The 13,084-nt window shown below is 40.9% G+C and overlaps 1 protein-coding gene across 2 annotated transcripts in view; it reads left to right on the forward strand.

Annotated features, from left to right (window-relative positions):
- Positions 1 to 13,084, forward strand: part of LOC136873701 (ovarian-specific serine/threonine-protein kinase Lok) — a 55,624-nt gene that overhangs the window by 12,520 nt on the left and 30,020 nt on the right. For both annotated transcript variants that reach the window (XM_067146830.2, XM_067146831.2), the window contains exon 2: positions 8,491 to 8,742. In XM_067146830.2, coding sequence (XP_067002931.2) covers positions 8,491 to 8,742 — 252 coding nt within the window. The remainder of the gene's footprint in view (positions 1 to 8,490; positions 8,743 to 13,084) is intronic.

The following is a 13,084-nucleotide window of genomic DNA, read 5'->3' on the forward strand; positions in this document are numbered from 1 at the left end:
ATAGAAGTGAAAAATTTAATAGAAAGTTTTGACATTGTGGCACTCTTGGCAGATAACTTGTGGGAAATTTACGGTCAGGCAAAAGTCAAGAAAAAAATTTAATAAAAAGGGGCAATCACCTGGAGGAATAGTTGTGCTGGTTAAAGAAGAGCTCACCGGGCGAGTTGGCCGTGCGCGTAGAGGCGCGCGGCTGTGAGCTTGCATCCGGGAGATAGTAGGTTCGAATCCCACTATCGGCAGCCCTGAAGATGGTTTTCCGTGGTTTCCCATTTTCACACCAGGCAAATGCTGGGGCTGTACCTTAATTAAGGCCACGGCCGCTTCCTTCCCACTCCTAGGCCTTTCCTATCCCATCATCGCCATAAGACCTATCTGTGTCGGTGCGACGTAAAGCCACTAGCAAAAAAAAATAAAATAAAGAAGAGCTCAGTGAATTAACAGAGGATATTGAGAGCAATCTTGGGATAAGATTTACTATGGGTAGAGAGGTAGGGAGAGAAAAATATGTTTGCTTGGCTTTTGCCTACTCTCACCCCAAAGGATAAGTTTTTTGAGGAATTACTAGTAGAAACCAGTATCGTTAGAGGGAAGTATGAGGAGGATGGAGTATTATTACTTGGGGATTGGAATGCCAGAATAGGCAAGCGAAGTCCAATGTATAGCAAGGAATACAAGATGACAATAGGGATAGGAAGAAGAAGTAATGATAAGGAAATTAATAGCTACGGTGGAAAGCTTCTGAAATTCTGCGAAGTTGGGAATTTTTTCATCTTAAATGGTTACTGGGAGGGGGACAGAGAAGGCAAAATGACTTATATTACTAAACAGGCGGGGAGTGTTATTGCCATAGTAATGAGTTCAGAAGACATGTTAGAGAACATCAAAAGTATAGGGGTGGATGACTGGTTGAATCGCACCATGCACCGGTATGGGTGAGGTTAGTGAGGAGGAGGGAGGAATTAAAGGAGGGAGTCAGAAAAGGGTCTTCAGAGAGGGGTAACGGCTATATTATATATATTGTGCCCGACATAGTCAGTCTGCGAACACGAGACACCCCAGGGGTGCTCAGTTCGGTGGCTGTAGGCTTATAAAACAAATGAATGTGGCAGGATTTTCATAGGGTTCATCGAATAAGCACGTTCCAGGTATAGAACAAATATGACACTTTTATTTAAATAAATGAAATGTTGGCCATCCTGAAGTCTGTGATTATGATTATGATCACTACATTATGGAATTTAATATGGCTCTTGATGTAACAAACCTAGGTGCAAACAAATTGGATGGTACACGGCAGTTGTTTCCCTAACATTCCAACAGAGTATTTTTACATGGTGAAAATTTTTTTTATCGTCTTTAAAGTTATTAAATTATTGATTTAAAGTTGAATCAAAAATTTTCATTCAGAAAAATGAGGTCTGGGCCAAGCCTTCATCGACAATCTGGAAAAAAATGCAGTAATTGTAAGAACGAGTATAATAAAGAAATATCCAAGATTCAAAAAGTTAACAATTATAGCAACAATAAAATTTACAGTCGTTATCTTAACAATTTTGTAATTATAAAATGAAAAGTTGAATTTGCCTTGGTTTTCTCTAAGTTAATCCGAGACGTCGGATATACCTGTTCACGTCATCTCACATCTCTTTTCGTGAGAATTTATACTGAACGTTAAGCATCTAATCAATAATTAAACCAAATAAAACGCCTTCTGGGCTTGCGAACGTAAGTAAATGGGGAGAATATCATCCATGTGGAAATCCCGTCCACTATCAATCGATAATGTCAAAGTGTCACATATTTTCAGAACAGAACATATAGAAAATAATTCTCTAACTACTAACAAATTACTACTTCTACAGCTAACTACGGAAATTGTCAAGAAGACTGTGATTACCAAGAAGAAAATATCTCCACTATGTACATGTCGACGAGTGTCGATCAATCATATTACTCTCCTATTAACAGATTTATTGAGTTACCTCATGAGAGCGAAAAATTGCACCAACGAATGAGCTTGCATAGTCACGAATCAAATATTATTTAGATATTTCGTCGAGGACCTGTTCTTCAGACCTAAGGCCTTCTCGAACGTTCACCTGTACCTTCAACTTGAAATTATTGAATTACTTGAGAAATGTTGGGATATTCCCACGAATTAAGAAGTACATCGATTAACATGGACTTTCATTTTCTTCATCTGAAGACACTAATATTAGACTACACTGCATTCATCGCGAATAATCCATTAACATGTGAAAAGCTCAGTTTCACGAAGATTCATGTCATGCGCAATTATTCCATATACTCTACACGTACAGTGTACTACAATGACGACTCTAACTTGTCGCATCCTAATCTCAAATATGTGTAACCACGAAATATCAGGACCTACCATCGTCCTACAAATACATAATATCCACTTAAATGTGTCTTGATGATTAATTACTCCAACTAATTATCACATGCCCCCAATGCACATATTCACATTAAATTCGTACATAGAATTCAGACTCAGTATCCCGATGACACGTTATCTCAAACACGAGGTACAAGTAGAAGTTCCATTACAAGAAAAATATTGAAAATATGGACGAAATATCCTACCATTAAATCCATCGGACATAAATTAATTCATATTCGTGACGAAATTCACTCAATAAGCAAAGATGGTGTCGATAACACATGGATAACTCTATCAGAACCCTCACTGTCAAATTCATGGCCACATGGTCATTAAGCAATCGCATGTGTCAGTTTTACGACATATCCGAGCAAATATACAACCATAAAATGTGTCAAAATAGCTTACTAAGAAGAAAGAAAGAATAGAACAAAACTACATAGAACAGATATAAATGAGACGTAATCGACTTAACTTAAGGAGAAATCTTCATGTCTGGAAGTCTGGGTTCTCAATCAGCCATGCTAGGATGAAAGAATCTGCATCCCGACGCCGCCAACGGTGGTCGAAGGTTTAGAACTTCATGGTGAAGCACTGGTAATCCATGATGCGAAGTTCCGTCCTCTTCTGGAAATGATCACGTCCACGTCTTCCGCGTCCACTCGTGAGAAAGCTGAAACTTACACAAAGTGCTTTAGCATAAACTCCAAACACACACGTAACTGTATTTTGGAAATGACACGTACTTAAGGGATTAATATCTGCACAGTCGACGTCTGATCACAGCACTGTTCTAAGTTGTATACAATTATCAGAGGTGTAGAGCACAGGAGTGAAGCCACTATTCTTGACGACAGTATTCACGACATTCCACGCTGAGCGACTGACGATGATAGTCCAGGAACACGTCAATGTGTGTGAGAGTGAGTATTCTTGTCACATGACTTAAATATTGTGCCTGGTGCACATGCACGGAAGTAAAGTCAACTTAGATACTAAATTCTTCTACTGTACGAATATACAACTTCATTACCATTTTAGCCACAAGGTCGTGTAAATTATTTCAAAATTTCAGTTTTTAATTTATATCCTCTAACTGTGCTGTTTTTTTATCCAGTTTATTTTAATTTAATCCTTGAGCCTTCCGTAATTATGCACGTCATGCCACCAAAGATATTATAAATATTTCATTCATATCGTTCCTCGCAATTACAAGTGACACACGCTGGTATCTCTCTTTCTCTCGCCAACCTTCATTTTTTTTTTTTATCCTGTTAGGCAGTCGGCCGCCCTCCTCACGTAAAAAAAACTTGTTCTCGTCCTCGCCCAAGGTCGCGCACACCCCATCTCGCCGACAAGCGAACACAAGCCATACCAACACCTGTTCACTCAGCTGTGGCCTCACGGTCACAATATATGGACAGAGAACATAAAATGGGAACTAGATGCCCTTATGGATAATGAGATACAATTAATTAGAAGTGGATCAGAAAGGGCTCTGGAGGAAAATAACATAAATAGAGCATTGGAGTTAATAGAATATCGCATAAGGAGAGTGGCACGGGCAGTCCAAGGTAGTAGAAGGAAAAAGACGGAAGGTGAAGGGTGGTATAACAAGGAATGTGAGGCTTTCAGAAGGTCAGTGATGAGAGCGTTAAAAGAATATAGAGTAAAAGGAGGGAGCAAAGAACGAGAAGTCTTTTGTAGATTGAGGAAAGAGTACAAACAAAAAAATTGCGGAGAGGAAGAAGCTGTGGATGAAGGACCAATCAGAGCTAATAAATAGGGACTGCAGGATGAAGCAAACTGAAAGAATATGGGAGAGAATAAATATAGTTAATGAAGGAGGGAAGGGATATAAGAAAATGAATATTGATTATGATCAGTGAGTGACATATTTGAGCGAGCTATTGGGAGGAAGAGACGAATGGGGTTATAAGGAAAGAAGGCAGGTCATATGAAAGTAAGTATACATGAACTAGATAAGGAATTTACAATAGAAGAAGTTCAGGGGTTGATAGGTAAACTGAAGAGGAGATCGGCAGTGGGGGGAATAGTATCAGCAATGTATTTTGGAAAGAATTACGTTCATACAGTCAGATGGGGGAGGGAATTGTAAAATTATGTAACAGAATTTTTAATGGGGGCAAGTTACCAAAAGAATGGGAATATGGGTTTATTTGCCCAGTATATAAAAAGAAAGGGAATAAAACCTCCCTAATAACTACCAAGGGATAACTCTCTTAGACTCATTGAGCAAAATTTACACAGGAGTCTTGGCAGATAGGTTAAGGGATTGGTCTGAAGAGAATGATATAATATCTAGATTTCAAGGAGGATTCAGGAAAGGGAGGCAAACAATAGATAACATCATGACAGTGAAGATGATAACAGATAAATACATGGATCGGGAAAGAGGTAGTGTATTTCTAGCAGCGATCGACTTTGAGAATGCTTTTGACACTGTGAGTAGAAGAGCATTAACAGAAAAATTAGGGAGGTTGGGAGTTTCTAGAAAGATGATCTGAGCATTTGAGGTGTTATACCAGAAAGTATATAGCAGTGTCAAACTAGAGGAAAATTTAATTAGCAAGCCGATAGAGTGCAAGGTGGGTCTAAAACAAGGACACAAATTATTGCCTATATTATTCTTATTATTTATAAATGATATACTGGATGGGCACGGAGGAGCAAATTGGGCTGTACCGGCAGTGAACAATATAGGGATTCCAGGTTTGATATTCGTGGATGACATATTGTTAATGACTGTAACAAGGGGGGATTGGAGAGAAGTATGAATAAATTAGCAGAATATGCAAAGAAGTGGTCATTAAAAAATAATTGTAACAAATCGAAGGTGATGATTATAAGTAAGAGGAAGAGGACAAAAAGAGGAAGGAAATGGATGATACAGGGGGAAAGAATTGAGGAAGTAGAGAGATTAGAATACCTAGGAGTGCTGCTAAATAGCAGAGGAGAGTGGGACGATCACATCAAGAGGTGTAAACTGAGAGGGATGCAGCTCTCGCAGCAGTAAAAATTCTAGTGGCTTATTTTATTTATTTATTTATTTATTTATTTATTTATTTATTTATTTATTTTGTATGGTGTATAGAGGGTACAGAGAAAAATATATACAATATACACTTAAAACTATATACACTTATAGTAGATAGAATAACAATCGGACAAAGGATCAGTGGTTGGTAATATAACTTAAAATTTAATATCCATAGAATTTAGCCAATTGACTGCCTCTTCACTTGCTGCATGAAGTTCGTGGTATCCTCCCTGGAAGCTCCGAAGTGGGCACATCATTACAACATGGTGGACTGTCTGAGCCACGTTACTGCAGTCGCAATGAGGGCTGGAAATTTTTCTCCACTTGTGGAGCCAGAAGTTGCATCTTCCAAGACCGGTCCGCGTTCTGTTCAACGAAGCCCAGATTCTTATTGGAAAGTTGAACCCAGTAAGTTTCGCACAAGGGTCAGATATCAACTCTAGCTGGTCAGGGTTTGAAGCAGCCCACTCTTCCCTCCAGGCATAATTCATGTTGTACTATGATTCAACCAGCCTCTTTCCTAGTTGCCATGATGGATGTCGAGATTTTAATCTTCTATGCTTCTGAGGGATGCAGTCCTGATGAATTGGGAAGAGTGTATTTGCAGTACATTTTAACCATTCCTTCTTCAGAGCAGTTAGCCTTCGAAGGTAAGGAGGATGGATGTTAGTTAATACTGGCAGCCATTTAAGTGGTGTGGATTTTTGAGTGTGCCAGACACTGTCCTCATGGTATCTTCCAAGACCGGTCCGCATTCTGTTTAACGAAGCCCAGATTCTTATTGGCAAGTTGAACCCAGTAAGTTTCGCACAAGGGTCAGATATCAACTCTAGCTGGTCAGGGTTTGAAGCAGCCCACTCTTCCCTCCAGGTATAATTCATGTTGTACTATGATTCAACCAGCCTCTTTCCTAGTTGCCATGATGGATGTCAAGATTTTAATCTTCTATGCTTCTGAGGGATGCAGTCCTGATGAATCAGCAAGAGTGTATTTGCAGTACATTTTAACCATTCCTTCTTCAGAGCAGTTAGCCTTCGAAGGTAAGGAGGATGGATGTTAGTTAATACTGGCAGCCATTTAAGTGGTGTGGATTTGAGTGTGCCAGACACTGTCCTCATGGTATCATTCAGCTGGACATCAACTTTTCCTGTGTGTGCGCTGTTGATCCATACAGGGTTGCAATATTCTGCATCTGGGCATACTAGGGCAAGAGCTGTTGTTCGGAGGACATTAGCATTTGCTCCCCAACTAGTGCCACTGAGTTTGTGAAGGACGTTGTTATGTGTTTTAACCTGTGCTGCTGTTCTGCAGAGATGTTCTTTATATGTCAAAGAGTGATCCAGCACAATACCCAAGTATTTTGGATGAGCACAGTATTTTAGCTGTTGGCCTCTGAATTGAACTTATGGAATGTAATGGCTCTCCTATTGTCTAGATGAAACGTACTGATCATGAGTACAAACAGTTCTTCTCAGAACCAAACAACAACAAAGGACCTAGGACATTCACTGACAATTTTAGTGGCTAAATACCCAGGGATAAACTGTAAGGTACTGAGATTAGTGTTAAAGACATTAGTACTAAGTAGAGCTCTATATGTGGTAGAATTATGGGAACTGGAAAAGAAAAGGGTCTGGCTGAACCAAATCATACACAAATTTAGTAAGACAATTATGAGATTACCGCAATGTACAGCTAACGTGGAGGCATTAATAATGTGCGGAGAGTATCTAGAGGTGGATTGCGTTAAAAGAGTATTGAATTATTGGATAAGACTTAAAAGGGGAGGAGGTGGTATTTTGCTGCAGGAAACATTCAAACAAGAATTGAAAGGAATGCATGATGATTGTTGGCTGGCGAAAATTAAAACCTATGTTGAGAATCTGGGTATGGGATATATTTGGCAAGAGATATGGAAGTAAAAAGACGGCAGAAGCCAGAGGGCCATGATAACGAGAATTAAGGATATACAAATGCAAAAATGGTTAGAAGAATATAGAGAAAGGCCTTTGCTCAGTCTACTCTATAAGGTTTTCCAAATCTCTAAGTTAAATATATGATTCAGGGATGGAAGGTTGAAAGGCGGGCTATTATGGTGGCTGATGGGATTGTACAGAAACAAAGGATGGACTAGAGCAAAGAGAGCTCACAGTGTATCCTATGTGAGGAAAAGACTGATGACTTGCACTTACTAGGCTCTTGTAAAGGGACTGAGAAGTTGAGGGCATTGTTTCCAAGATTGAAACAACAAGAAATGTGCAAGCAAAATGATGAACGAAAAATTTTAGTGTGGATAGTGAACCTATAGAACAGTGAAGGTGATTTGAATAAGTTTTTATGCGCAGTAAAAAACTATGTTTAAGAAAAGTGAAAGGTATTGTATGATGCAATTAAGCAAATGCATAGGTGCGCTGGAATGTAAACAGAGAAGTGGCCAACATAAGTAGGTTAGTAGTTGATTGGCACTCAGCGAATTACAATGTTTTGATAACGTCAGCGTGGAGTGGTAAGTTGCTACCAGACACGCTGATGGCGTCAGATGAAAGTGTAGAAATAGGCTTACATATTGTTGCATAATCTTTCCTTCTCCACTATTCTTTGTCTTTGTTAATCACCAGGCTCCGTCCAGCGGTTATCACTGCTGGTGAGAGCGATTATTCCTACTATTTCAAAATCCTTTCAGCATCTTGAGTAGCCTCGTGATACCCGACAATTAATATCGTGATTTTCCTCATCCCAGTGGTTATCACTACTGGTGGGAGCTATTATTCTTATTATTCCAAAATCCTTTCAACATCACGATTCCTGGCAAACACTGTTTATCTGGTAACCACAGTTTTGAATAGATGAAAACCTTTAGCTGTTTTACACTATATTTCTCTTCAGTACAGAATAATATGAAATTTATTACCTGTGATATACACATTTTGGCAAGAAAAATTTGAGAATTATTATAAAATGTAAGGTATAATTATGTGTATGTTATATACATTCTGTCATCCAAACTACTGCCTTTCTGTTACAGAGCTTCACAAAACTGAGGTACTAGTAGGCAGAGAATCTAGCTGTGATGTACTGTTACAAGGTAGTCTGCTTGGCTGTAAACAGGAGAACATCTCCAAACATCACTTCTATCTGGTCCATGACACTCAAGGTACAGTGCTCAAGGATGTGAGTAGAACTGGCACTTTTGTGAATGGACGTCCTGTTGGCCGAGGCAAGCAAACACCCATTTCTCATGGAGCAAGGATTGACATCATTCGCATTGGTGTTAAAGGTACTTCATAGATTATTAATTTTATTGACTGTGCTGTGAGCTTGTATTTGGGAGATGGTGAGTTCAAATCTTGTTGGCAGCCCTGAATTAATTGTTTTTCCTGTTCCCCATTTTCACATCAGGCTGTATCTTAATTATGGCCATGGCCGCTACCTTCTGTCTTAACCCTTTCTCATCCTTGCACCACTGAAAACCTTCAATGTGTTAGGGTGATGTTAAATCACTAACAGAAAAAAAAGTATTATTATTATTATTATTATTATTATTATTATTATTATTATTATTATTATTATTATTAGGCCTCAGAAGTTGAGGAAAAATCCCTTTCTTCTCAGGTGTCCGTAGATGAGACCCAACATAATATGTTCATATATGGTCATTGTAGGCCAGAAAATGGTGGATTTTATTTATCCTTTTTTGCCTTTTTTCAACATTTATTGGATTATTAATCCTTTTTCAGTCTTTTTTAAAGGTCTTAGTGGCTTGTTTTGCAACTTCGCTTTCTTTCAACTACCTTTTTACTGCCCATCCTCAATTTGAATCATCATTAGTTCATCCATCACCTCTTAAACATCTTTCCTCTAGTAATGACCTCTGTGTGTGTGTGTGTGTGTGTGTGTGTGTGTGTGTGTGTGTGTGTGTGTGTGTGTGTGTGTGTGTGTGTGTGTGTGTGTGTGTGTGTGTGTGTGTGTGTGTGTGTGTGTGTGTGTGTGTGTGTGTGTGTGTGTGTGTGTGTGTGTGTGTGTGTGTGTGTGTGTGTGTGTGTGTGTGTGTGTGTGTGTGTGTGTGTGTGTGTGTGTGTGTGTGTGTGTGTGTGTGTGTGTGTGTGTGTGTGTGTGTGTGTGTGTGTGTGTGTGTGTGTGTGTGTGTGTGTGTGTGTGTGTGTGTGTGTGTGTGTGTGTGTGTGTGTGTGTGTGTGTGTGTGTGTGTGTGTGTGTGTGTGTGTGTGTGTGTGTGTGTGTGTGTGTGTGTGTGTGTGTGTGTGTGTGTGTGTGTGTGTGTGTGTGTGTGTGTGTGTGTGTGTGTGTGTGTGTGTGTGTGTGTGTGTGTGTGTGTGTGTGTGTGTGTGTGTGTGTGTGTGTGTGTGTGTGTGTGTGTGTGTGTGTGTGTGTGTGTGTGTGTGTGTGTGTGTGTGTGTGTGTGTGTGTGTGTGTGTGTGTGTGTGTGTGTGTGTGTGTGTGTGTGTGTGTGTGTGTGTGTGTGTGTGTGTGTGTGTGTGTGTGTGTGTGTGTGTGTGTGTGTGTGTGTGTGTGTGTGTGTGTGTGTGTGTGTGTGTGTGTGTGTGTGTGTGTGTGTGTGTGTGTGTGTGTGTGTGTGTGTGTGTGTGTGTGTGTGTGTGTGTGTGTGTGTGTGTGTGTGTGTGTGTGTGTGTGTGTGTGTGTGTGTGTGTGTGTGTGTGTGTGTGTGTGTGTGTGTGTGTGTGTGTGTGATGAGGACATCCTGCAATCTGATTGGTTTGCCAGACGTTGCTGCTGACAGAATAAAAAAGCCATTTCAAACTGATTCAAACCAGCTGCCTTCCCATTGTGAACCCGAATCCATATCCATTGGGGTATGGCACTTCACAAACAGACACACATAACACACATATTACAATATAAGAATCTCATCTTGGGGTTATTCCATATTGACTGTATAATTTAAAAAAAGAAATGTATATAGTGTAATTAGTCCACCTTACTCAATTACAAAAGTTTCTTTTCTTACTCTGTGATTTTTCTTTAAAGTTTCTTTAAAAGACGTTTGAAGAGTGTTTGTTAAAAAGGTGCTATTTCCACGTCAAAATAAAAATTAGTATATCTTCCATATGCATTGCAGTAGTTGAATACTATCGAATGTCATGAGAGATCCAGATCATACAAAATGTAATTTCCATGTGGGTTTTGTTTTATGTTTTTTGCGTTCTCCCCACAACTTTCTTATGATGGAAATAGCGCCTTTTGAAGGGACACTCCTCATATTGTGTATTGACTAAGGTGGGCTAATTACCAGTATATAATTTTCTTTTACACATGTACAGTCTGCCATTAGAGTATTTGCCATGTAAGCAACACCCCTAAATGGAGATTAATGATTATTGCTGCTGCTGCTAATGTTGCTGTTGTTGCTTGATTGGGTGTCTTCCCCAGGGTCTCTTACCTAGGATGACGATGTCCTGAGCTGAAGGATTTGGATAGGTGGTGGTGGTTGGGTGATGTCGGCGACGAAGCGAACAAAGGGTATTGATACATAGGAGAACCTTGGCGTATTCCTAGGAACATGAGGAAGGGTAGTCCCTCCATCACAAGAGTCTCCAGGATGCCTGTTCTTCTGGCAATGTGACTGAAGTATTGAAGTTAAGCCTGGCTGATCTGCTCAAGAAGTCTAGTCTGGATACTTAGATGTACTGGAACAGTATGAAAAGATCTAGTTGTGTCTTTTCAATCAGAAATTCTTAGATATCTTCCCTGCTGATGCCAGTTCTATTTCTCTTACCATACTCTTTGCTTTTTTGCCTCAGGTTCTGTTACTAAGCTAGAAATTTTCCTAGAAAGGAAATTGAACAATTATGCAGATAATTTCAAGTTATAGTTGTTGGACTTATGTTACATGACATTCTGTTGTGTCTTTCTCATTGGTCTTAGGAAAGATTTTACATAGTGATTCCATTCTCTAGGCTGTAATAATTGGTTGAAATCGACAGTAATACAATTTAATAAATTCAGTGAAAATATGGTATCAAAACTTCATATGTATATGCTCATACTTGGGAAAGGCATAATGACTCGTATAAGAACCACCTTGTACTATTGTTTCCTTTATGTCCTTACAGAAATGAATCAATTTATTTAATTTGAATCCAATATACGGTAATAAAATAAACATAATTTTTATTTCACATCGTACATGTTTTCTTCACTAATTTGTCATTTTAATCAAGTCATTGGATTTTGGAAAATACACTGACTGACAGAGCAAATGCAACACCAAGAAGGAATGGTTCGAAAGGGATGAAAGTTGGGGAAAAAACAGAGACGGCACGGACGAATAATTGATGTTTATTTCAAACCGATATGCAGGTTACACAATGCGCACGGCATCGACTCAGTAGGATGTAGGACCACCGCGAGCGGCGATGCACGCAGAAACACGTCGAGGTACAGAGTCAATAAGAGTGCGGATGGTGTCCTGAGGGATGGTTCTCCATTCTCTGTCAACCATTTGCCACAGTTGGTCGTCCGTACGAGGCTGGGACAGAGTTTGCAAACGGCGTCCAATGAGATCCCACACGTGTTCGATTGGTGAGAGATCCGGAGAGTACGCTCGCCACGGAAGCATCTGTACACCTCGTAGAGCCTGTTGGGAGATGCGAGCAGTGTGTGGGCGGGCATTATCCTGCTGAAACAGAGCATTGAGCAGCCCCTGAAGGTACGGGAGTGCCACCGGCCGCAGCACATGCTGCACGTAGCGTTGGGCATTTAACGTGCCTTGAATACGCACTAGAGGTGACGTGGAATCATACGCAATAGCGCCCCAAACCGTGATGCCGCGTTGTCTAGCGGTAGGGCGCTCCACAGTTACTGCCGGATTTGACCTTTCTCCACGCCGACGCCACACTCGTCTGCGGTGACTATCACTGACAGAACAGAAGCGTGACTCATCGGAGAACACGACGTTCCGCCATTCCCTCATCCAAGTCGCTCTAGCCCGGCACCATGCCAGGCGTGCACGTCTATGCTGTGGAGTCAATGGTAGTCTTCTGAGCGGACGCCGGGAGTGCAGGCCTCCTTCAACCAATCGACGGGAAATTGTTCTAGTCGATATTGGAACAGCCAGGGTGTCTTGCACATGCTGAAGAATGGCGGTTGACGTGGCGTGCGGGGCTGCCACTGCTTGGCGGCGGATGCGCCGATCCTCGCGTGCTGACGTCACTCGGGCTGCGCCTGGACCCCTCGCACGTGCCACATGTCCCTGCGCCAACCATCTTCGCCACAGGCGCTGCACCGTGGACACATCCCTAGGGGTATCGGCTGCGATTTGACGAAGCGACCAACCTGCCCTTCTCAGCCCGATCACCATACCCCTCGTAAAGTCGTCTGTCTGCTGGAAATGCCTCCGTTGACAGTGGCCTGGCATTCTTAGCTATACACGTGTCCTGTGGCACACGACAACACGTTCTACAATGACTGTCGGCTGAGAAATCACGGTATGAAGTGGGCCATTCACCAACGCCGTGTCCCATTTATCGTCCGCTACGTGCGCAACACAGCGGCGCATTTCACATCATGAGCATACCTCAGTGACGTCAGTCTACCCTGCAATTGGCATAAAGTTCTGACCACTCCTTCTTGGTGTTGCATTT

The sequence above is a fragment of the Anabrus simplex genome, chromosome 5 (assembly GCF_040414725.1).
Source record: "Anabrus simplex isolate iqAnaSimp1 chromosome 5, ASM4041472v1, whole genome shotgun sequence".
Taxonomy (NCBI): domain Eukaryota; kingdom Metazoa; phylum Arthropoda; class Insecta; order Orthoptera; family Tettigoniidae; genus Anabrus; species Anabrus simplex.